The sequence below is a fragment of the Lithobates pipiens genome, unplaced genomic scaffold (assembly GCF_037356315.1).
Source record: "Lithobates pipiens isolate NorthernLeopardFrog02 unplaced genomic scaffold, aLitPip1_a1.2 Scaffold_19, whole genome shotgun sequence".
NCBI classification, from domain to species: Eukaryota; Metazoa; Chordata; class Amphibia; order Anura; family Ranidae; genus Lithobates; species Lithobates pipiens.
The window spans coordinates 133363827-133389699 of record NW_027507764.1 but is presented as its reverse complement, the minus strand read 5'-3'; the positions used below and the strand labels follow the sequence as shown (position 1 = coordinate 133389699).

At 46.0% G+C, this 25873-nt stretch overlaps 1 protein-coding gene across 1 annotated transcript; it reads right to left on the bottom strand.

Moving 5' to 3' along the window:
* Positions 1–2945: 2945 nt before the first annotated feature.
* LOC143996299 (protein QNR-71-like) lies at positions 2946–25459 on the bottom strand. Its single transcript, XM_077491283.1, has 11 exons — positions 25301–25459; positions 17311–17457; positions 6919–7062; positions 6685–6843; positions 6074–6232; positions 5617–5979; positions 5324–5497; positions 5148–5247; positions 4641–4846; positions 3893–3980; positions 2946–3207 (listed from the first exon to the last, which is right to left on the bottom strand). The coding sequence occupies exons 1-11, from the start codon at positions 25371–25373 to the stop codon at positions 3057–3059; spliced, it is 1764 nt and encodes a 587-aa protein (XP_077347409.1). The 5' UTR covers positions 25374–25459; the 3' UTR covers positions 2946–3056.
* Positions 25460–25873: the final 414 nt, after the last annotated feature.

Genomic DNA, 25873 nt, shown 5'->3' with positions numbered 1-25873 from the left:
GGCTTTGCAGAATCAGGGAGGCCATGCAGTGCAAGTTTGTTGAGGCATTAGATTCTGGGTCACATGATCCGTAACTACCTCCTCCCAGCCATGTACAACTCATTGAGTTTCTGGGGACTGGAAACAATCCCTTCAAGACCACCACTAGTGTTATCCTCTACATCCATGCTGATACAATCCTCATCCTCTTCCTGTGTGCTTGGTGGGCCCACAGGAATGCTATTGTATGTGGATAAAGGGGGCTTTGAGAGGCAAGAAGTCCTCTTCCGCTCACTGTTCTGCCTCAGGTGCCCTGTCCATAAAGCGTGTGCTCTAACAGGAAGACTAGAGGGACAGTGTCACTGCTCACCATCCTTGTGGCATCCTCGATCAGTAGCCAAGGCACCATACTCACACAGGTATTTTATGGCCCTCTGCTGGGTGTGTAGTCACTGCAGCATTGCCAATGTTGAGTTACACCTGGTGGGCATGTCACAAATGAGGCGGTTGGTGCGCAGGTTGCATTCCCTTTGAATGTCAGCCAGCCGAGCACTGGCATAGTATGACTGGTGGAAATTATCACTTCTCTGGGCTGCCTCAGGTGATCCTGTAAGCCTGGGTACCTGCTCAAAAACTCTTGTACCACCAAATTCAGGACGTGTGCTTAACATGAAACATGGGTCAAGTGTTCCTGTTGGAGGGAGAAGAGAAGAGAAGGTTGGTGCCATTGTCACATACAACCATTCCTGGCATGGTGTCAGTCACTTCTGAAACTGCCCCTGCAGAGCTGACAGAATCTCTGCCCTAGTGTGGCTCATGTCCCCTAGGCAGACCCACTCAAGCACTGCATGGCATCGGAGCATGACTGCTTGTGTAGCTCCTTGAATGCTTACGGAGCACTGCTGGTTCAGAGGACAAATCTGCAGAAGAGGCCATAGATGGAGGGGGGTGGAGGATAGAGCTGTGGTAGAATCACCACTAGCATTTTGGAGACAGAACAAGTGCCAACATCACTGAACCCTGTCCTACATCCTTGCCAGCAGAGTTACCCAGTGTGCCGTTAAGGTAAGCCAACGTCCCTGCTGGACCATGAGTCGACATTAATATGCACCTTACTGCTGACCGCCCTGTCCAACGGAGGCCAAAACATTGCCTTCCACATGCTGGCATGGCATTTTTGGAACCTGCAACTGTGGTACAGCACATTCCACATATTTACAAAAGGGGGCAGAGTCCACCAGCCGAAAAGGCAGCAGTTAATGCTTGCTTGGCCAAATTGCTAGCACTGAGCATGTGCATGGCTGGGACCAAATTTTTTTTATGGTTCAGCAACTGGGGTAGGGAAATTTGCCTGGCCAAAAAAAAAAAAAAAAAAAAAAAAAAAAAAAAAAAAAAAAAAAAAAAATGTATGTATGTATACACACACACACACACACACACACACACACACACTTATCTCTCAGATGGTGGTGTACTGCTAGCAGGTTGGCTGCAAATACTTGGGACACCTGTTGCTATACCTTCATTTCTCTCCGTGCAGGTTTGAGAGGACTGGAGGTATAGTAGGGTTAGAGATCCTAGATTGAGGAGCAAGGAGAAGTCTTCCTTTCATATAGGTCTGTCAAATGCTGTTGCCAATAGACTGCATGGCAGGTCAAGCATGTGGTGCCCAAGCATCTGTTCTGGGCACACTTGATCTTCCTCAGACATACCGCGTTTCCCCAAAAATAAGACCTAGCGTGATTGTCAGTGATGGCTGCAATATAAGCCCTAGCTAAAGTTCTTGTAGGTCTTATTTTGCAGCCATCACGCTAGGTCTAATTTTCAGGGAAACAGGGTAGGTTGCAAAGAGCAACCTGCTGCACATGTGTCAAAAGGCCAACACCAAGGAACTTTTAAAAGTCAGCATCGCCCTGCAATAGGATGGCTGCTGCCTAGAGGACATCCTGTCTTGTTGGAGTTATGCCTCCTCCCAGGCAGTCAGTGATCTCATCCCCTCCCCTTGTCACTGGAGCAAACTTGGTAGTATGCTGCAGCAGGGTGGGAACATGACTGCACGTTTGAGTACCCCCTCTAGACTCCAGTCACTCCCTTCCTCAACCTGAGAAACATCGGAGCCTTAAAGTTGCTGCCCATGCTCCAGCAGCATGTACCTGTTGCTGGTCAAATAATTCAGGGAACTCCCCTGTACATGGTGAGGGCTACAGAAGGAGTGACTGGAAAAGGAGCTGGTGGAATAGGCCACTTTGACAGCTGCGTTGGAAGGCAAACTAATCTGAGCTTGGGTGACAGGATGATGAGGGCAGCTTTGTTGTTATCCGCTCCAACTCTTCTGCATTTTGCCAGAACATGGCCAGCATCAGAGATTACACCATGTCCACAACCAGCACTGTCAACACAGGCTGCTTGCCCTTTTAGTGGCCTGTGACATGTATGTTTTGCAACACCAGAAACTGTACAAACTTGACAGACACACCTCTCAAATACACTGCCACCAACTGAATAACCTGCTTAAATGAATTCAAGCCATCTCTGTCCACAGCACCACCATGTAAAGCAGCCTTATATAGTGTGGAACACACAAACACACCCGAGCCATGATTGGCCAAAGCATGCATGTCAGGTGCATGCTTTGGCCAGTCATACAGCAATGCACTGCAGTGCTCACATTTGCTCCATAATGTTCACTCTTCCGAAGGCCTGATGTCAAGTCAAACAGCAAACTCATCCCTAGTGATGAGTTGGAGCAAACTGAAGCACACTCACTTTTGTATAGAGCCATTACAAAATAAGGTAGCTTGTAAAGGAATTCCGGTATTTAGATGGCAGGCAGACTCCAGAACAAATAGACTTGGCCAATTGCCTTCTAGAATAGGTGTCTCACCCTTGGAGGCAAGCATTTTATAGTTTGTTTCAGGAGCTGACGCAAAAGCACTACAACAAAAAAAAAAAAAAAAAAAAAACTGTTTTTAAGGAGGGAGCATTTTATTTGATTTTACCCCTTCTAACAGACCATTATATAGTCAGTATTTAAGACCATGCAAGTTTATACAGTGCAGGGGCATTGCAGTAAGTTACTATATTATTCCAGCTTTGTTTTTCAGCAGTGGATCATGCTCATTGTGGTTTCCATGAAGCAAGGCATCTTTGACTTGTCTGAAGTACACGCTGATCTGACTGTCACCTTCATCTGTTACATTCCTGATGGGCTTATACTCCTTGTATTTCCTAAGGGGGGGGGGGGGGGGGAGAAGATTTATAAAACAAGAAAATTAAAGACACACACACACACACACACACACACACACACACACACACACCTATCATTTTCTCACATACCATGATCAGAAAAATCAGTAATGCTTAATCAGCTGTACCTCTATGAGAATTGACAGTAAAGGAAAAGTTGGAGTGCCTTGATGTGAGCTCTAGTTCAGGCTCCTATTTTAACACTCAGAGTGGCATCAGGGAGTTCTGCAGACTCAAGTGACAGTCTGTGGTTCAAAGCGCAACACATTTTATAGACCACAACCATGCAGAACAGCACACAGTTGAAGTAAAAGCTAGTGTTGAGTAAAGACTACTGCTGTATAAACCCAAGGTGTACAGCTAGTGGAATATTGAGCCTACACAAGCAGATGGCAGTAGCCAGTCATTTTAGAGGAATTGCTGTTATTGGTAGAATGATCTACATGCATGGCCAATAAGATGTGGTAAAGGAGAGAATATGGCACATTTGCCACAAGTGAGGTGTGTAGTACCGCTCTAGTAAAAGATTAGCAAGGCATTGGCTTTCACTTCCTAGTTAAAGACCTGCTAGACATACATTTTGAAGAAACAAGACCTCAAGGACACATAATGGACAACTATGCCATCAAGTCTGTACTAAAAACGATAGAGCTGAAGCACTCACCTGTACAGAAGGACACCAGCCACTATTGCAACAAGGACCACCAATCCAAATATAGCCAGGACTACAGAGGTGATTTTTGTTGCAGATCCTAGGGGGTGAAAAAAAAAAAAAAAAAAAAAAAAAAAAATTAAAGGTTTATCCCTTAAGGCACAGAGTAGGATTTTAAATACCTATATAGTATTGCCATCCAGAGTTATGCAAGGTAGTGCTGGCCATGACTACAGATATGACCCAAACACTGCATTTCCTTTCACCACAACTGTCAAGTTGCAGATTTGAACTTCTTAAAACTCAATTGCCAGTGTTCCTGCTCTAAACACTACTGGTGAACTAGCCAAGACATGCAATGCCAATTTCATGTTTTGCGACACATTACCATTTGTTAATGTACCTGCACTACAGCATACTAGAAACAAATGATTTGTGTCAATTGTGCATCTTATTTTTGCATGATGAGGGCTCATGCAGTCATTTAGCTGCCTTGGTAAAGTGTACCAGCAAACATGCACACCATGTACAAGACTATTAGTCACCAGACTGGTCCCACTTACAAGTACAAGCATTATTTTCAAAGTCTTACTGCCTTCATTAGGCCCTTAATGCAGCTCTAGCTACCATTAGCTGTAGTGTCCTGCATAACACGAGTTAGTGTTTGGTACTGTCTGCAGAGCTTCAACAAATCCCTCTACACCAGCAAGGTCAAAAGTGCCCCCCCATTTTAAAGTTACACCCAGCATGTTGCAATTACCTGCATCTACATAGACCAGGGTACTGGCAAGGGCCAGACTTGCATCATCACTTAGGGTAATATTGACACAATAAGTTCCTGGTTCTGCAAATGCTCTCCGTAGGGTCAAGAGACACTGGTCTGAAGCTGGAATTGGATCACATACCATGTTCTGAGGAATTGTGCAAGAAGCATCTGAAACAATTGTGCAGGCATCTGTAGGCATGCTGGGAGACAAACCATATCATTAGAATACCAAGGAGGAAGAACATTAGTCTAGGCAGAGCAGATGTCCAGGTGGCAAACTACAACCTTAGTTTTCCTGCAGTAAACTAGGATAATTGTATTGTAAATACTGTGCACTGTCATTCTACATGTAGCTCTGATGTGAGTGAATATGCCAGTAAAAGAAAATCGGGGCATCTTTGTCTTGCAATCATTCTTTGCAGTTAAAGGGGACACTGAACTGCAGTGTAGCCCAGGGCCCCATTCTACCTCAACCCATTATAATCGCAACACAGCACCTACCTGCCTTCACAGGACACCACAAAATCAATTACAGAATTTTCAGCCTGGGAGGGCACTTGGATAGTGTTCATTTCAATAATATTCATACCAAGGATGCCATCTAAATAGAAAAGGTAAACATTTAAGCCAAATTCTAATTTTAAGCCATGAAAAAGTTCTGAATGCTTTCCACCTACCTGCAACTGTAATTTTTGCATTGTAGTAACCATATCTGTAGATAAAGCACCCAGGTACAGATGTAGTTGTCAGTATAGTTGAATGGGTAGTAGGGATAGCATGGGTAGTATTCTGTTCTTCTGTAGTTAGTGGAAAGGTCTCAGTTTTGAAGGGTGGCACTTCTGTGGCGTTACCTTTTGGACAAGACAGTTATTGTAATCCTTGTTACACATGAACACCCTTGAAAACAACCCACACCACCATTTAAGCAACCAATCCAAACAGCAGTTATGGAACATTCACACACACTTACCGGTTGTGTTTGTAGTGGTATGGGGTGTGGTGGTTGTTGGCATCTGTGTAGTTGCTGCTCTTGTTGTAGGCAGGGGAGTAGGTGTAACTGGTTTACAGGGTCCTGGAATGGCAGCTTTGATGGTTAGGTTCAGACTGAAGTTTCCAAGCAAGGTGTAAGTATGAGTGGAGACTGGGTTATTGGATACAAAGGAGCCACTGCCATCACCATAGGTCCAGTTGAATGACAGAATAGATTTGTTGAGGTAGTGGCTTGGATCATGGATTTTAACATCAAATGAAATTGGAGAATCTTTGATATAGATGTGGTCAGAGGAATTCTTGTCATTTTTCTGAGAAATGTTCACATAGAAAGGAATTTGATCTGAAAAAATAAAAAGTTATATTTATAACTACACTTTCCAAGACACCAGAACCAAGAATATGTACAGGCAAGTTATCAGCATCTTTACACTTACCTGTTACAATGTACAGGCCACTTGCTTTAGCAACAGGGTAATGCCTTTGATGGCCTCTCCTAAAAACTGTCACCTCGATCATCTGTGCACCAGCTGTGATGTTTGTAGTATTTATTGAGAGAACAGCTGAAGATCTTCCAGTCGTCTGATAGTACTGGCCTGGATATGGAAAATACCTTCAGAATAAAGTCAGCCTCTAAATAACCCATCAAAATTTTACACTTACAGGATTCAGTCTAGTTTGCCCTAGAAACACATAGGGCTCAGGAATAAAAAGTTTTGAAACCAATTTTCATATGAAAACATCCAAAGGTCATCCCTTGCACCATCTCCAGAAAAAGCCCATACAAAGTTAGCTGCCACGTGACTGGGGTTTCCAGCTAGTTAGTCTGTTTAGCTACACATGAAGAACAACATAGCCAAAGAAAGCCTGCCCTTAGTTATGCAGTATGGCAGGAGCCTGGTTCCTGAACAGAATTCCTGTACAGATTCAGAGGAACCCCCCCAACAAAAATCACACACCCAAACCTAACCATACCTCAACTTGTCAAAGCTGTAATTCAGCTAGCCATATACTTGAGATATAGAGAATAGATTAGAATGATACCAACCCAGTGTTTGAAAGATGTAGATGAAGTTATGGTGTCTCCAGTCATGGTGGTGAGGAAATGGTCTGCCATCTGGAAACTTGTTAGAAAAACTGCAGTTCCCTTCATTACAGAATGGTACCCATTTGGTCCAGTTATACACATACCGATCACTAAAGGAAGCTGAAATAGGAGGATTAGAGAAAGCCAGCTATCCTACCTCTTGACAGATAAAGATAGAAACAGAAACTTGTATACCATTAGCACATCCTTGTTCATAGACTATATCCCCATCTTCATTCTCCTTTTGACATCTGGGAAACTGCAGAGCCACAGAAAATGTAACGTTTGACCCTATCAGTGCAGGACTGTCACTGGTCAAGCGTGCCACTACTTTGCCACCTAAAACAAAAAATAAATAAGTGTTAGAGTTGTGCTTACCGGTAACGTCTTTTCCTGTAGTCTCAGGGCAGCCACCAAGATAGTCTCCTCTTCTAGGAAACTGCCAGCCCATAAATTACTTCCCCACCTCATTTTTGTCAAGATCACCTCCAGCCAGCTGGGGAGACACAAGAACACATTAACATACACAATTATCATGGTCATGCTGCATTCTGGTCTTTTACAAGACCCCCCTAAAGTCAGATTGGTAACTAGGGCTTTCCTGAAAGACTACAGGAAGAGACATTACCAGAAAGCAAAACACCAATTTTACCTTATTGACAGCCACCATGAGAGCATAAGCAAGCACTTATCAAGTTGTTACTACAGCTTGCAAAACCTTTCGCCCAAAGGTTTGCTCACCTGCCAACACCAGATCCACTAATGTTTTACAAGAGTGGAATAGCTGGACCATGTTCCTGCCTTGCATATTTGATCTGGTGTTGCTCCAGCCCTCTCTGCCTGGGACGTTGCCATGGCTCTGATGGAGTGTGCCTTTATACCGTAGGCATCTTCTTCCCTGCTAATGTAGATGCTTGGCCAAATGGTTGATCGAAGCCACCTGGCAATAATGCATTGAGATGCTCGGAATCTTTCCCCAGAAGACAAATAAAGTGACTCTTACTGACTTGGTCAACTCTAGTTACTGTAGGATACTTCTCCTTACATTCAGAAAAGGAAATGTCAATTCCCCTTCTCCTGAGGGGTTGGGACAAAACAAAGAATACCTCTTGGCTTGTGAGGACCCAAAGCCACTTTGGGCAAAAATGCTGGATCAGTCTTGAGAACTATCTGGTCTGGGGAAAAAAAAAAAAGACTCAGTTAGACTTACCGGTGACGGTATTTCTAAGAGCCTTTCAGGACAACCCCGGAGAGAGTAGCTCCACCTTGCAATCAGGAAACACATGCCCACTTTAAAAACACCTCCTCCTCCTCCATGGCTTCAGTTATTGTGGCCTTCCGACGCTGGAAAACAAAGCACAGAAAGCACAACACCATGGTAGAACTTAATACATTTACTAAGCATAACCTAGGGAGGGAAGTAACGGTTGTCCTGAAAGGCTCTTAGAAATACCGTCACCGGTAAGTCTAACTGAGTCTTTCTCAAATCGCCTTTCAGGACAACCCCGGAGAGGATAACCGAGAAACTTACCCTAGGGCGGGACTACTGCCTGCAGTACCTTCCTGCCGAAGGCCTGATCTGCTGCAGACAGTAGATCTAACCGGTAATGCCGGAGAAATGTCGAATAACTGGACCAAGTGGCAGCCTTGCAGATTTGTTCAGGCGTGGCACCGGCCCTTTCAGCCCAGGAAACTGCCGTGGATCTAGTAGAGTGGGCAGCAATACCTGAGGGAGGTATTTCTCCTTTTGCTTTATAGGCTTCTGTTATAGCCAACTTAAGCCACCTACCCAGCGTACTTTTAGAAGCTTTCTCCCCCTTGCGTGATCCAGAAAATATCACAAAGAGGGCGTTTGATTTTCTAAATTCTTTAGTAACTTTCAGAAACTGTAAAAGACATCTTCTCACATCCAATGTGTGAAAAACTTCCTCTCCTGCATTTGCTGGGCTTGCAGAGAATGTAGGCAACACTATTTCCTGTGATCGATGGAAAGTTGAGGATACTTTCGGTAGGAATGCTGGATCCGTCCTCAGTACCACCCTGTCCTGATAAATTCTAAGGAAGGGTTCTGTAATAGCTAGAGCTTGGAGCTCGCTGACTCTCCTGGCCGAGGTGATGGCCACCAAAAAGATTGTTTTTAAAACCACCTTCTGTAAAGAAGCTTCTTGTAAGGGTTCAAACGGTGCTCCCGAGAGACCCTGTAAAACTGTAGACAAATCCCAACTGGGAAAGTCTTTAAGGGCTACTGGTCTATTTCGAGCAAGAGCCCTAAAAAATCTAGAAATTAAAGTTTCTTTAGATAAAGTCTTTTCAAAGAAAACTGATAAGGCAGCCACCTGAGTCTTCAGGGTACTGGCTGCGAGACCCTTCTCCATTCCTTCATGGAGAAACTCCAAGACGGACACCGTGCTCTTGACCCTGAGTTCTCTAGAACTGCACCAGGAGTTGAACTTTTTCCAGACCTTCATGTAAATTGCCTGTGTAACTGCCTTCCTACTGGACAGCAGGGTCTTTACTACTTTTTCTGAGAGACCTTTGGCTTTCAACAGGTCCTCCTCAGAAACCAGGCGGTTAGCTGCAGGAGTTCCACTTCTGGATGACTTACTGTCCCCTGGGATAACAGATCTTTTCTGAGTGGTAACCTCCATGGGGGCTTCGAGGCTAGGTTTCGAAGACCCGCGAACCAGGGTCTTTTTGGCCAAAAAGGAGTGACCAGTATTAAGTCTGTCCTTTCTTCCCTGAATTTCCTCAGTACTAGTGGAATTAGAGGAAAGGGGGGAAAGGCATAGCACAGCTGGTAATGCCAGGGGTGAGCGAATGCATCCAACCCTATTGCTGCATCTCCTCGGTGAAGAGAAAAGAATCTGTCCACCTTTGAGTTCTGCTGGCTGGCAAAAAGGTCTACCTGAGGAACCCCCCAGGCCTCGGAGATCATCAGGAACACTTCCTGATTCAGACTCCATTCTGCCTCTAGCAATTTGCGCCTGCTTAGGAGGTCCGCAAACAAATTCTGAGAGCCCTTCAGATGCACTGCCGATAGTGAGGCTGTGTTCTGTTCTGCCCAGGCTAACAACAGATTGGCCAGCTCCATCAAGCTCCTGCTTCTGGTTCCCCCTTGCTTCATAATGTAGGTAACCGCTGTTGTGTTGTCTGACAACACCTGAACATGGTGGCCTCTCAAACTCTGCTGAAATGCCACTAAACCCAGAAAGATCGCCTTCAACTCCCTCCAGTTGGATGATCTTTGAGCTTCCTGTTTGGACCAGACCCCCTGAGATGTCTGACCATCCAGATGGGCTCCCCAGCCCCAGGCACTTGCGTCTGTAGTAAGGCGCTTGTCCACAGGAAAGGTCCACACCAGGCCCCTTGAGAGGTTTGCCTGGTCTCTCCACCACCAAAGAGCCCTTTTCGTCTTTGACGAAATTTTTAGCTGTTTTTCCAAAGGATCCTGATGGGACCAGCTTGACAGAACCTCCCTCTGAAGGGGTCTGGAATGGAACCTGGCCCACTGAACAGCCGGGATTGCTGCCGTAAGCAGGCCCAGAACTGCCATAGCCATCCTGACTGAGACTGTCTGGTTGCTCTGTATCCGCTGTACAGCTAGCTGTAACTTTTCCTGTTTTTCCAACGGCAGGAAAACTTTCTGGAGAATCGAATTTAATGTATACCCCAGAAATTTCATTTCCTGTGAGGGGGTCAGGATTGACTTCTCTAGGTTTAGAAGCCATCCCAGGCCCTCGAGGTGAGACTGGGCCCTCTGGAGATTGACTAGGACCTGCTCCCTGGAGTCTGCAAAAAACAAAAGGTCGTCCAGATAAGGAACGACTGGAATCCCCTTCAATTTCAGGGGTTCCAAAGCCTCTGCCATAATCTTCGTAAAGACCCTGGGAGAGGACGAGAGTCCGAACGGCAGAGCCCTGAATTGGAGGTGCCATACCGAACTCCCTACCTTCAATGCCAGGCGCAGGAACTGCTGCGATGCCTGATGAATTGGTATATGAAGGTAGGCATCCCTTAGGTCCAGGGATGCCATGAAGCATTCTGGGGTCAACAGCTTTGTGATGGAGAAAATTGTATCCATCCTGAAATGTTTGTACCGAATGAACCTGTTCAGGAATTTCAGATTCAGGATTAGACGGTACTTCCCTGAGGGTTTTTTCACCAGAAAAATATGTGAATAAAAACCCCCGCCCTGCTGGCTTACTGGGACTTGAATCAGAACCTCTTGCTGTATCAGCTCCTGTAACAACAGCTTCATTGCAGAGGCCTTCTCCTGATCCCTTGGCAATGTTGTCACATAAAACCTGCTCGGGGGTGGTTCTGAAAACTCCAACCTGTACCCCTGATCGACAACGCTCTTCACGAACAGATTTGGAGACAGCCTGTCCCATTGTTCGCGAAAAGCTGACAGTCTCCCCCCCACTGGGGAGATATTGTCACTTGTTCTTAGGGGACTGCTCTGGGGGAGATCTAAAGAGGACTCCACCCCTGCCTTTGCCCTTCTGTGAACCCCATCTGCTCTTGTGCTCCTGGTCTTTTTTATGGGACTGCTGAAAAGCACGAAAATTTTTTAGCCATCTGCTTTTTCTTAACTGGAAAAGCCTTCTTTTTATCGGCTGTTCTATCCAGCACAGACTCTAAATCAGGACCAAAGAGCAAGTCACCCGAGAAGGGAAGACCACACAGCTTGACCTTAGAGGCAGTGTCCCCAGACCATGTTTTCAGCCAAACTGCTCTCCTGGCTGAATTTACAAGAGCCGAAGACCTAGCGGCCAGTTTAACTGATTCTGCTGATGCATCCGCCATGTATTTGACTGCATTCAGGATCAGTGGAAAGGACTCTAAGAGATCCTTGCGGGGTGTCCCCGCCTCAATATGGCTCTTCAGCTTCTCTACCCAACATTCCAGATTCCTGGCCACCACCGTAGCTGCCATTGCTGGTTTTAGACTGACTGACGCAGCATCCCAAGCTTTTTTAAGGATGGAGTCAGCTTTTTTGTCCATTGGGTCTTTAAGGATCCCCATATCTTCAAAGGCTAGATCCGTTCGTCTGGATACCTGCGAGAAAGCTGCATCGACTCTGGGTTTCTTGTTCCAAACCTCTGAGTCCTTATCTTCGAAGGGAAACCTTCTTTTGAGAGCTTTAGAGAAGAAAGGGGCTTTTTCTGGGTCCTTCCACTCCTTTCTCACTGAGTCTGAGAGGACCCTGTGGACAGGAAAAACTCGCCGTTTTGTTTCGTCCAACCCCTGGTACATTTTGTCATGAACTGACAGTTGTACTTTTTCTTCCTGAATTTCTAGAGTAGTGTAGATTGCTTTTAAAATATCATCTACTTCCTCTAGTGATAGCTTGAATTTGGAGCCCCTGCTATCTTCTTCCTCTTCCTCCTCCTCAGAATCCCTGAAGGAGATGAGAGTACTACCCCCTTCGTCTCCAGACTCTTCAGTTTCCACCTGTCTGGATGACGACGCCCTGGGGCTGGGCGGTAAGTTCTGAGGCTCGGTCTGTGCGGGAGGGTTTTGTATCAGGATGGACTTGACTGAACTCAAAGAGTTTGTCAGCTCTTTAACCGAAGAAAACAAATCCTTATATTGTTGAGATGTTTCCTCTTCCACCAATTCTCTGATACAATTTCTGCACATTGCCTTCTGCCATGAATCTCTGAGGGGGGTTTTGCAAGAAGGACATTTTCTCTGACCTGGTCTAGCTTTTCCTAGTGATTTTTCCTGAAACGACATACAGGTTTAATTCACTAAAAGCTCTCAACAACCAGTTGCTTAACACCAAGCCAGTGCAGAGACCCACCACCAAACAGACCTACTAGTGAGACCCCAGAACTAGGCTGCAAAAGGTCAGAGCGAAGTCCACCTCTGACCTGCAGCGACAGGCCCCCAAGAGGGGGGAACAAACAAAGACATACCCACAGTAAAGCAGAGGGTGCCAGTGCACCTTACGTACCTGGGCTGGACCGGTGCTGGGGGCGCCTGTCTCCGCCATAGCTGGCTTGCACTCTTCCATCATTTGAGTGAGGCAGCTATTTTTCAAACAGCTCTCATTTTAAATTTTCCCGGCCGCCGCGTCATCAAGGCCGGCCGGAAGCGGAAGCACACGGTCACCTGACCCGCCCCATGACCCCTGCGTTCCAGGCGCTGAACCACGGCGCCACGCCCCCTCAGAGCGCCCGCGCGTCACCGTGAACGACGCCGTCGCCGCCCGGGACCCGGCGCCGAAAACGGAGCCATGCCGCTGACCTGCAGCGGCCTCCGCCAGCAACAGAGCCCTCCCTGCGCTAACAAGCGGACACCGGGCACCCGACGCCGGCACTCCGAGGGTCCTTACTCCCGTGAGATGGCGGGACCAGGAGCTCCAGGAGTCCTCTCCCCGTGGAGATGCTGCTGGGGGTCAAAGAGAAACAACCTGCAACAAAAGGTAAGCCTTACTCCCCTGCAGAGAGTGTAGCTCTCCCTGGTTCAGGCACATGCTTCCTCCAAGGAGGAAACACAATAACTGAAGCCATGGAGGAGGAGGAGGTGTTTTTAAAGTGGGCATGTGTTTCCTGATTGCAAGGTGGAGCTACTCTCTCCGGGGTTGTCCTGAAAGGCGATTTGAGAAAAAGTCTAATAGATAAAGCCTCAATATTCGCTGACCCTCCTGGCAGTTGTTACTGCAACTAAAGATACTGTTGAGTGAGCTCCTTTAGCAAACATCCGTCTGTTAGGTCCCACCCAGGAAAGGGTGGACCTCGGACTGGTCTCTGTCTAGACAGAGACTTAAAGAATCTGACCACCCATGGGCTGGTGGCCAGAGATCTTTATAAATAAGCACCAAGTGCCGATACCTGAATTTTCAGGGTAGCTATGGATAAACCCTTGTCCCCCCCACAGTGCAGAAATTCCAATACAGCTATGGGGCTTTGTGCTGAGAAGGAGCTTCCTACACAATCTTAACAAAGCCAGACCCATTTTGGCCAATGTGGAGCCACTAGAATCAGAGACGCGTTCTCTAGTTGAAGCTTCCTCAGAACTGCTGGCATCAATGCTGGAGGGAGGAAGCTATAGCAGGTCCTGAATTGGCAGTTCTGGGCAACGCATCCACCCCAGTGCACCTCTGTTTAGGGAGAAAAAACAGGGGGTTTTTGCATTGTCTATTGACAGGAAAAGGTCCACTTCTGGGAGTCCATTTTCTTCAATATGAGATTGAAGACTTCCCGTTTGAGGATCTAAGCTTCCTTCGGCTGAGAAAGTCTATCATATTTCTCTCCCCTCAGAAAAATTGCTGAGTGTTGGACTCAGCCCAGCTCAGAATGTCTGTTGCTAGGGCCAGCAGGACTATGCTTCTCACGCCGCCCCGCTTCTTTATATAGGCCACAGCCAATGAGGGCTAGCCCAACTGCCCTCAGCTCCTTCCAATTGGAAGATCTTTTTAGTGCGTCGCCTTCCCAGGTGCCCTGAGCAAGAAGGGAATCCAGATGTAGCGTTCCCCCCCCCCCCCCCCATCTGTGGTTACCGTCTGAGAAACTGTAATAAACCAGACGTCCCTGTGACAGGTTCACTTCCCTCCTCCACCAGAGAGGTCCCTTTACCTGGTAAGGAACATGTACCAAGGCGTCTAGGTCCCTGACTGATCCCACACCCTTAGTACAAATGTCTGCAGTGGACAAAAGTGCAGTCCTGCCCACTGCACTGCTGGGAGGTTAGAGGTTAGCAGGCCCAGCGTTGACATTAGAGCTCTTTTGGAGACCTGTTGGCTGCACTGAAGAGAGGCTACTGCTCTGTCCAGTTTCAGGATTCTCTGTCAGGAGAAAACTCAACACCATTGAGTCCAGCAGGTAACCTAGGTACACAATACACTGAAGGAATCAGGCTGGACTTCTGCAAGTTCAGCAACCACCCCAGGCCCATTAGGACCCTTTTTGTTAGATTGAAGTCTTTGAGTAGCTGCTCTGGAGATACTGCAAATAGGAGCAGGTCATCCAGATACGCAATACCCGACACTTCCTGGAGTCACATAAAAGCCATGGCCTACGCCAAGACCTTGAAAAAAAATGCTGGGTGAGGAGTGATAGTCCTAAAAGGCAGTGCCTGAAACTGTAGATGCACCATTACACAATCCAAGTCTATTGCTAAACAGAGAAACCTGCGAGGTTTCTGCGATAGGGATGTGCAAGTATGCATCCCTCAGGTCCAGAGAGACTATGAAGCAAGGCTCTGACTGTGAAGATTGCGTCTGAATTTAAAGCCATTAAACAGGTCAATTGACTCCATGAAGAATCTCTTGTAGGCAATCTGAAATTTCCCCAGGGGTTTTTTAAAAAAAAAAAAAAAAAAAAAAAAAAAAAAAAAACCCACAAACGTGGCCCTCCAAGGACAGCTTATCTAGAGGCCTTCCTGGTCCTCTCCCTCTGACTCCTCTTGGGAGTCAGAGGTGCCACTGTCTAGCTGCCTTTGCACCACCTTGGAAGGGCCTGAAACTTCCTCTGCCCTAGTTGTAGTTGCAGGTGCAGAGCCCTGAGCCAGTGGCAGGGTTGTATCTTGCGGAGTGGGATTAGACCGTCTCATAGTAGATGTCCTGAATGACGATCAGGGAAAACCCGTTTTAGGACGGGCCAGAATCCAGTAGCCAAGAAGTCAATGTAAAGAAAAGATATAACTGTGCCACTTGTCAGCGACATGCTTCTGGTACACAAGTGGTGCGTGTTACTAGATTTTCCCCAACTTTACCCACCCCTCACTTTAAGCCATCCTTTGAGGATGAATGGAAACCCAGAACGCTGCAGTTCTAACACCACACACACAAAGCTTGCATTCCATGCTGACTTGAGGTTCAGTGAGGGTTGTGGCGGTGTAAGAGGAGGGGGTTTTGAGAACGGCAGCGGTCTGGGTTTCCAGACTCTAGAGTCACTTTCCATACAAACTGACCAAGCCAGCCTTTTTACCATACGGACAGCAGCACAGACTGCAGAGTGACTGACCCCAGGATCCTTTACACATCTGCCTGATACCATTACTCTCTTGCAAGTAGCCACTTTGTTTTATTAAATGAATACTTTAATACTGCACAGAGTCTGGCACACCCTTTGTCCCATTTTGTTTTTCAAAGTCTTGCTTCAACTCTCAGGGTTGCAGCCACCAGTGTATTTGAAATTGGAGCTTGAACTTGACGTTTCCTTCTACTGACTTTTACATCCATATTTGTGATTAATCATTTTTTTTAATGTTTATTACTCCTTAGTTGGTTTTTGTGCCATCCTCTTTTCTACAGGGTTGGGATTGCGGCTTGCAGTCCAACCACAAATGATGGTTCTGCCGACTGGAGAACCTGTCGGGTCAGAGGTAGAGAAGAAGCTGTCGCCACTAAGGGACCAACCACCTTATTACCAGGAACCACAGCGAGAAGCTGAAGCAAGTACCAGAGCAAAATACTCACCTACTGTGGTGAGTGAATAAGGAAACTTCAGCGGGCATCAAGCCAGGGACCTAGCCAGCAGAGGCAACGCTTGCAGAGTGGCCTTGTGTTTTAAGCCAGGGACCCAGCAGAGAAGCAGGGGTGATGCTTGAGGAAGCCACTACAGTGAACATTGGAGGAGCTCAAGGCATTCAGTGCCAGTGAATCTAGTCTAGCAAGATAGACTGGGAGCTCAGTAGGCTGATGAACTGGTACAGACTGTTGCCATAGGAGACAGCATTCCTACACATGCAGATGTGGTGTCTTGCTGGATGCCTTTCCCTGCATGGCTGTTTATCTGTAGAAGTCTTAGAGTCCGCCAAATGACCATTGCAACTGCCCAAGTGTGTCCTGGCCCTAACCCTCTTTCTCCCTCCCCCAAGAGTTCTGCTCAAGAAATAAAAATCTTTGCATTCAAGTAATGTCTGGTGCCCATGACATGAATCTACTTTACACTACACCCACTATGCCTTACAACCCACTATATGGAAGGATGTCAGTAGCCGTGGAGGTCCTCAGACTGAAGTAGGCCTGGGACCTTGCTACATTTGCATGTTTACTTGGTACCCTTTGCCTAGCAGAAAGATTGTACATGTTACCTAGCTAGAGCTACACCTACTGGCTTACACCAACACCATCTCCCAAAACAGGTTTTAATGGTTTGTGAAGATTCTTTCAGACACCCAGCAGAGGACAAAAGCAGCAGACCTTACTGGTTTACAGAAGGCCAGTATAAACATGGAATTAGCTGTAGAGAGTTTTCCCTTTGTTGAACTATAAAGGACTGATATTCATTTAATTACACATTTTTTGCTGCCATTTACACAGGACAGCCCCTTTAGTCAGAGGCCAGATTTTAGTCCTAGTAATTGTAAGGCAAAACATCAGGCTGAGTTGGTTTCTGACAAATATAGTATACATAAAAAGTTAAGTTACGAGTAGGGCATGACTGGCTGGTTTGGCCTCATACAATAAGGGAATGCCTCTTCAGCAGTAGTCATTGAACAAGTGCTCACATTGGAAGATTTGTGCATTTAGATACAAAATGTCATGCTAGGTCCAAAGTATGCCCATTTTGGGTGGAGAGGCAGGAAGGTTCACTATAAAAAGCAAGTGTATTGTTGTAAAAGCTTAGACATTACCTCGCCAACAGTTTTCCCATCTAGGATCACCAGATTTCCAGGCAGGATAAAGCTTGTCATCCCAAGAGCTGCTGGCTGGGGACCAACCACGTACAAGGTGATTTTCATGGCCAGTCCTGCTTCCGAACTCCGACACATCTTGGAAACCTGTAGAGATGATATGCAATTTTAGCTCATGAGATACCAAACCATGGAAAAAAAGCCTACGTTAGGAGAAGACCTCCATTAGGCTTACCTGTAACGGTATTTCTATCACCTTCCAGGATGGCACACCTGAGAGGATGATCAAGTAACCCCAGGCCTAGCTTCAGGTTGAGACCAGCTTGTAGGACTTTCTGACCAAAAGCCAAGTCTTGCTGTGACAACACTTCCACATGTTAGTGCTTTAGGAATGTATCCTGACTGGACCAGATGGCCGCACTGCGGATTTGTTCCCAGGAGGCACCTACTTTCTCAGCCCAGGATGTTGCTAGTGACCTGGTTGAATGAGCTTTAACTTTTGCTGGAACTCCAGAACTCATGCTACAGAGATAGTTTCTAGATGGATCAGAGAAGCTGAGGCTTTAGAAGCCTGAAGCCTCTTCCTAGACTCAGCGTATAAAACTAGCAGGTGACTGGACCTCCCAAAAAAAATAAAAATAAATAAACACACACACACACACACACCTTTGTTCTTTCTAGATAAGAGGTCTCCTTGCCTACATCTAGACAATGAAAAATTTGCTCTCGTTTCTGGGTTTATCACAGAAGGACGGAAATACTATGTCTTTTTAGATTTTAAGGTTAGAAACTTAAGGGAACCTCTTCTATAGGTTCAAAGGGGTGTTTAAATAATGCCTTCAATACCCTTGTTAGGTCCCATGGAGGGAAACTACTTTTGACGACAAGTGGAATCCTTTTCCTGGCCAACAGAAAACATTTGATGAGGTTCTCTTTTGCCAACCTTATATCAAGGTAGACTGAGGGCCGCTATTTGAACCTGAAGGGTGCTGATCCCTAGGCCCAAGTCTACTCCGTCCTGGAGAAACTCCAGGATAACTGGAACAGTGGTGGAGGTTATCTGCCTTTTACTCAAGGAACAGAAGGTCTTCCACACTTTAGAATAAATCGTTTAAGTCACTGGTTTTCTACCCTAGAAGAGGGTATTTATTACTCCGAGCAGTCCTTGCTCTTTTAGGATCTGGTGCTCACTAACCAAGCAGTCAGAACATCTGTTCCTTCCATGTGCATGGAAAATAAAGTCTGGAATAAAAGAAAGAATTATACGATATCACAGATATACAGGCCATAAACCTTGCATTTCTAAAGGGTAGCCAGCTCAAGCTTTATATGGAATACAGGAACAGAAGACACACCCAGCCTTCACTGTTACATTTTCTGATGTACAGTCACCTGCAGAACAGAGAAGACAAACACATAAAATGTTGTCTATTAAAATATCATATAACTTAAAGCGGGGTTCCACCCTAAAGTGGAACTTCCGCTGATCGGAACCTTCCCCCCCCTCCGGTGTCACAATTGGCACCTTTCAGGGGGGGGGGGGGAGGAGGAGGGGGTGCAGATACCACTTCCGGGCATAGACTCCCATGGGAGTCTATGCCTCTTCCTGTCCCTGCGCGCGCTGTCTGCTGGGACACACGGGTCCCAGAGACAGTGTGGACAATTCCCATTGCGCTACGCGACTCATGCATGCGCAGTAGGGAACCGAGAAGGGACACCGCTTCGCTTCCCGATTCCCTCACCTAGAATGGTGGCGGCAGCAGCCGAGAGATCGATCGGCTGCCGGTATCGCTGGACCCTGGGACAGGTGAGTGTCCATTTATTAAAAGTCAGCAGCTGCAGTATTTGTAGCTGCTGGCTTTTAATATTTTTTTCCGCAGTGCAGTCCCGCTTTAAGTAAACCTATCCACACAACAGTTACATTTCTAGGCCATGCCAGAAATGTGAAACTCCCATTGGTTGTGCTTTCAACCAAACTGTCCAATCATCCAATGGCTGGTGTCTTAACTGATCACATGTGCTGCATCATGGCAGTTATAGATTAAAACAGAGGCCAAGATGGCAGCTTCCTTGGCTTTAAACAGGTGGGTTTACTTCCACCTTAAGCACAGAGAAAAGGACAAACTTCAATTGTGTGCTTCTGATGCTCAACAAGGTAAGGTCATCTAACAGAAAGGACACTACCAAATGCAAATGTGGCATTTTTATGAGCAACCAATATAAAAAACAGAAGACACAGACACCTTTCTCTGTTGTGTTTTTCTGATGTGCACGTCTGATCAAACTAAGGTAATAGATGCTAGACAGAAGGCCAAGAGCCAGTACAGTGTTGTGTATTCCCCATACTGAACTCCGTATGGCCATATAACCAACAGAATTGATACTAATACCTGGAGTACATTGATGATCAAGAAAATGCAGTTGCATAGCCAGCCCAGTATGATAACAGACAAGACTCCTGCGACCTATAGTTGTGTACTGCTGGTGCCAGACCACGTGCGGTCATAACCAGCAGAGTGACACTAACACTTCTGGTTAAAGTGGTTGTATAAATCAATTTTGGGACTTTTACCTACAGGAAAGAATAAAATATACACATCTCCTAAACCTGTATGGTTTAGGAGATATTGCCCTCGCAATGCGCCGCCGATTGCAGCGGCGCATGAACACAGGGATTCTCCGAATAAGCGCCAAGGGAACAGGTCAGCTCCCTCGGCGTGGATACGGCCAGATGTCGGGGCCTCGTTCTAAGGTAAGCATTTTATAATGAGCTAGTATGCGGCGCATACTAGCTTATTATGCCTTTTCCTTTGCAGGTGAGGGGGGGGGGGGGAATAAATAAAAAATAAATACACCCCACCTTCAGCGGGTATAGGCAAAGAACCAGCAGAAATGTCACCAACAATAATTCAATGTTGTGCGGTTCTGATTAGCACCACTGCACAGTCCTATAACAGAAATGTCACTAGAAAACTCAATGCTGAGAGTTTCTGAACAACAACTTGTACAGTCCTATAACCAACAGAAATGTCACCGACAAGTCTATGTTGTGCCTTTCTGATTGGAAATAGTGTATGGTTATATAACAGAAGTGTCACTAACAGTTTAATGTTATGCATTTCTGATAAGCAACAGTGTATATTAGGGTTTATAGTGGTAGACTGGTAAGCTAGTTTTGGAATAACCACAGCATCCGATTTACAAGGAAGCCGTGTACATTGGTGTAGCTGAAGCTTCTGGGCCATTTGTTCCCAGACACAAGGGAAAAGGATAGTAGCACCCTGGATTGAAGGAGGGAGTCCCATCTCAAAACCCCTGGCTGTTATTAGGGATTCTGCTGCCAAGCTCCTAAGGCAAAGGGAAGTTACTCATTGCCTTGCCCCCTTTTTTGCCTCAGCGCCTCGCTTTTCTGACCTCAGGACACACTGGAGAATAGCAGCCAAAATCACCAACTTCCAAGTTGTTGTCCAATCTGGAGAGCTGCAAAGATAGGCACACACACACACACACACACACACACACCTCCTGGGACCCAACTTTTTCAAAGGGAAGAGGGAAAAGCCAGGGCCAGACATCTTTTTAGCCGTGTTCAGATCTAGCCTGGCTATCTATACCCCCCCCCCCCATCCTCATCTATCTGGGCAAGAGAGCGACTGCGAGGGTAGGATAAGGACATTAGGTCACCCTCCAGAGAGGCTTTCCTGGAGGATGTGCCCTCTCTAGGGGTGAGCTCCTGTCTCAAGGCCCTGGGCTGTTGACTGCCTAGCGGCATCACAGAAGGCTTTAACAGTTGCCAGCATTTCTGTTTGCATGGATGAGAACATTTTTAATCAATGCCAAAGCCTCTTTTCCTGCCAATTTATTTATTTATGCATTTATAGCAGAAGGGCATTGAGTGAGACTTGGGGGGGGGGGGGGGGGGGTCCTTACAATACCCACACTTTTTACTTAAATTTTTTTTTTTTTTTTTTTTTTTTTTTTTTTTTTTTTAGGAGCTATGCCCTGCAGCGGCAGGAGGGCATTTATCTGGGGGCTCTGCAACATAAGATAGAGAATCTACCTACATCTTCCCCCAGACCACGGGCTTGTACTGGGGAGGAAGGGTAAAGTAAAGTTCAGCCTGTCCTGACTCCAAGAATCTGGGATTTTCTTACCCCCTTCCCAAGGGGGTTGTACTCACGGGCCCCCCAACCTGGATCTGCCCTCAGTAGTTGCTTTCCCTTCCTCTTGTTCCATGAGGAGGTTAACAGGGTCCTGGGCTGCTGGTACCGCTGAGGCAGGTACAACCAGTTCTCACCGCCTTTCTCTGCTCTCCACACTGCTCTGGGTTGCGCTGTGACTCCGGCTGATGCAAGTGTGCCTCAGAGTGAGGCTTGGAAGACAGGACTTCCTGAAACGTCGGCAATGAGAGCAGCTGGCGGTGGAGATTGAAACAGCCTCAGCGATGGCACGCACTCCCTGCAGCCAGAGCACTGGTGCCAACTTGGGGGTGAGGACAAGCCTGCAGGTTAGTTCAGCCCTCCCCGGCTTCCCTAAAAGCTGTCTCAACAGGGGACCATCAGACCCTCCCTAGTCATTTGGTCCCCAAACATGCTGCTGTGTTCAGGAGAAATACAATCAATACTGAGGATCAAGGGGAAGGGTGGAGACTTAACAAAGCTGTCAAGTGATTGTGTTTCCTGTAGGGAGGAGCCTTCATCTCAGGTGTGCCGTCCTGGAAGGTGATAGGAGAAAGGTTGATTGATGCTACCATGCATACCAATTGTGTGACTCTGAAAGCATTTGTCAATTCTTACAAGTGTGTCTTACCAGATAAAGCATTTGCCACTAAAGTTATGGATGAACCATAACATGTGGGGACTGACCGGTTTAGGAAAGTTTGGAGTCCCCAGTATACCTCTTGGAAAGTCTAATAGGACAGTTACTTGGACCTGGAGAGTCACTAGAATTTATGGTATTCTAGAGTAACAGTTTACCCAGCCCATTTCCAAAATTTTTAATTAACTGCACAATGCAATCTATAAAAGTCAAAGACTTTGTGAAAAGCACTAGTATTTATGCTGTAAAAAATTTAGATTGGCTTGCTTCCTGGAAATTTTTTGGACTGTGACCCTTGTTTAAACTACATTAAAAATTTCTCAAATATCAATTACCAAACATCTGCCATTTTACATTGGGCCACCACAAGAAAAAAAACTACTACAAGATGCAGCAAAGTTCCCTTGACAAGTTTATAGTGGACTATTGCAAGCATAATACAGCAATTTTAAAGTGCAACTGGAATTTGACTGCCAACTGTAATCACCAAGAAAGCTAGAAGTAGTTACAGAAACCAAGATTTAGGCCTTAAAATAGCCAAATTAAAAACAGTTCCTGGAGTTCTGACAGAATCCTGCCTGACCCACACCACATTTCCCTACACTTTCAGAGCACTGCCACTACAGACACTATGGGGCTCATTTACTAAATTATAGACAGTTTCTCAAAATTGCTGCTTATTTTTTGTGCTATAAACAGAACCGCAGGGGTGATCAAATACCAATAAAAAAAAAAAAAAAAAAAAAAAAAAAAAAAAATTGTGGGAAAATAAAAAGTACATTTTGTTTGGGTACATCATTGCACAACTGTGCAATTGTCAGTTAAAGTGACGCAGTGCCATACCAAACAGAAATGGCCTGGTCATTAAGGGGGGAAAAGCCAACAGTGCTGAAATGGTTAATTTAACAAGCCGATTGGCAAACATGCACCAGATTCAGAGTGTACCATCTCCCCAGTGATCCTTCACTAAACAACAAAAAAAAAAAAAAAAAAAACCTAGCATACTATCTCATTATGAATAACTTACCTGAGATCGAAGCACCCGAAGCGGTCCTCGTTCATCTCCGCCGCCATGCATCCTAGACTGATATCTGGGTCTTGCGGCTCCGGCGCTGCGATTGGCCGGAGCCACGATGTCACTCCGGCGTATGCGCATGGTAGCTGTCATTGACAGCATGTTCTCCTTCACTTACGGCGTGCCCAGTGCGCTTGCAACAGCAGTGCCCTCTTTTGTAATAACTCTTTAATCATGTAGGTTAAGGAGATACATTTCTTGGACTAAGCCTTAATCTAGGCTTACCTGTAGGTCAAAGTGGTAAGGGTTTACAACCACTTTAACTTGAAAGTGTACCAAAATTAGAACAGATGCAAGTACTGTTAAGTTGGCAGCACACCCTGATTGGCAGTCTCCTTTAGATTTATGAAAGCCACAATGCAAGAACCTAGCTAAAAAGATTACCAGCTTTCTGACATAGGGACCACTTTTTAGCACAGCCATCTGTAGTTTAGAAAGGGATAAAAAGCAGTAGTAGAGTCCACCTACAGGGTAGCGTATATAGGTTTTACCAATATCCCCCATATAGGGCAATACTGCAGACTCGCAAGAGCAATTACGCAAAGGAAAAGAAGGACAGGAGGAGGAACCCCACAGGTAGGCTCTCATAGTGACCATGCATGGATAACTTATTCAAATTTCTTTTTGGGGGAGATTGATGAGAACAGTAATAGTTATTTGTAGTTAACCCATTCAATTAATAAACCAGAGGGAGAGAATTTCAAGCCATTTTTGAAATCGATTGAGTTATCACCTTGGTTTCCACCATACACTCACGAAAGAAGATTCTGCATATCCAGCAACAGAGCCATTTTTAGTGCAGAACCAATATAGTATACAGCCACCATTACACTATCCTCCAGAGCAATATCTATAGTCAGAGAAAGTCTGTTAGACTTTAGTGGCTAGTGGGAAAAACTGCCCCCTTAGTAAAAACAGCTAAAAGAGTATTGGGGGTGTATGCAAGTGGAACTGAAGTCAGAACTAACCAAACATCTTCAGGCAGTAGGGTGGAGGACAACAACAACAACAACAACGACACTTATGGCAGTGGGCGGAGTCGTGGTATAATTAGGGGAGCAGGGCATGCGTTTATAGGTGTGGCATAGGAAAAGGCAAAAATGCGGCACGCTGCAGAAAAATGGGCGTGGTTTACGTAAACTAGTGGGCGTGGCCTCCATGGGGCGTGGTTAGAGTCTGAGATGAATGCGGGATGGAGAGGGAAAGGAGGGACAGCAGCCCCCCGATCCTACACCACAATAGCAATATGTGTTTTCCAGAGTTTGACAATCAGCAGATAAAGATACACCAAATACCTTGTGTTGGCACTTTAATCATCCTGGCGCCATGATTGTTATGGTGTCAGGATGATTGAAGCGCATTTCTATTGTTACATTGTAATATAAAATGAAATCATTCAACTCACCATAATGCCGAATCAGTGGGAGCCATGAGCGCGTCACTAGCCACGTTGCCTGCCACCAGATGCCCCAAGCGGAGTCTGTCCTTACATCAGGTGCCCCTCCGACATCCACAGACCACCCCCCACATCTCCAGATTGGCCCCCGACATTCACAGACTTGTCACTGGCCCCCGACATACCACGACTGTCACTGGCCCCCACAATCACAGACTGGCCCCCAACATCCACATACCATGACTGTCACTGCCCCCCCCCCCCGACATCCGACTGGCCCCCGCCCTGACATCCACATGGTAGACTGGCCCCCGACATGCCATGTGCAGACATTCAACTGTGGCGCCACAGGTGTAGACCAACTTCTGGTCTTCTTAAAAATGGCGGCCGGCAGAGACAAGGGGGGGGGGGGGGGAATTCAATTTCCCGGGACAAACGGAATTTCGCGGGACAAAATTAATTCGGGACAAATGTCCTAATCACAGGAATGTCCCATGAAATTTGGGACAGTTGGCAACTATGCACAGCAGAAGGAACTCTACTTGAGAATGACTGCTATAGTCATCACATTTTAGAGCTTGAAGATTCACATGATACATCTACATCTATTTTCATCAAGTAGTTGTAAGAATGTAATTTAATGCAAGAACATATTCAAAAGAAAGACCCTTTAACAATAAGCACTTCAAACACAAACTCACGTGTTCCTGCCTGGGCAGCAGCAATCAGCCAGACACTGAGCACCAACAAGCCCCTCACCACTGCAGCCTGCATTGCAAAAAGTGAATTGTTTCCTCTTCTTCCAACACAGCGGTATTTAAACTGGCCTCTACTAGCCACAGCTGAGAGTAATAGCAGTCAGGATTCTAGTGTTTCCTCCTCCTGTGTATGCAAAGCCTTCAGGCTCATCATGTGATGGAAGATGCCTGATTCTGTGTCCTGGGCTCTGCCCCACTGCTCATGTGCTTATGGGTCACTTACCATGAATCTCAGATTTTAACTAAGTTTCTCAAATTTCAGAGGTGATATTGCTATCTAGGGCTGAAACAACTAATCGATTATGAAATTAATCGATTACTATTTTCTTAATCGATTAATCGGCCAGTAACATAATGAGGTTAACAAAAAAAACTAAAATGAGCCTTTTATAGTACAAAAAAAAATCAAATAATTGCTACTGTAAATATTACTTTCACAGTTCCACAGTAAAAAAAGAATCAACCCCTGATTATCTGCTTTTTTGTACTATAAAGGGCTATTTTTTTATTTATTTT

Excerpts from the sequence above, each read along its gene's own strand:
- LOC143996299 (XM_077491283.1), bottom strand. The coding sequence starts at position 25,373 with ATGCAGGCTGCAGTGGTGAGGGGCTTGTTGGTGCTCAGTGTCTGGCTG. Across the intron at positions 17,458-25,300 it reads TGCTGCCCAGGCAGGAACAC|GTTTCCAAGATGTGTCGGAG; the intron begins GTGAGTTTGTGT and ends TCATCTCTACAG. Across the intron at positions 5,980-6,073 it reads TGGCCTGTACATTGTAACAG|ATCAAATTCCTTTCTATGTG; the intron begins GTAAGTGTAAAG and ends TTATTTTTTCAG.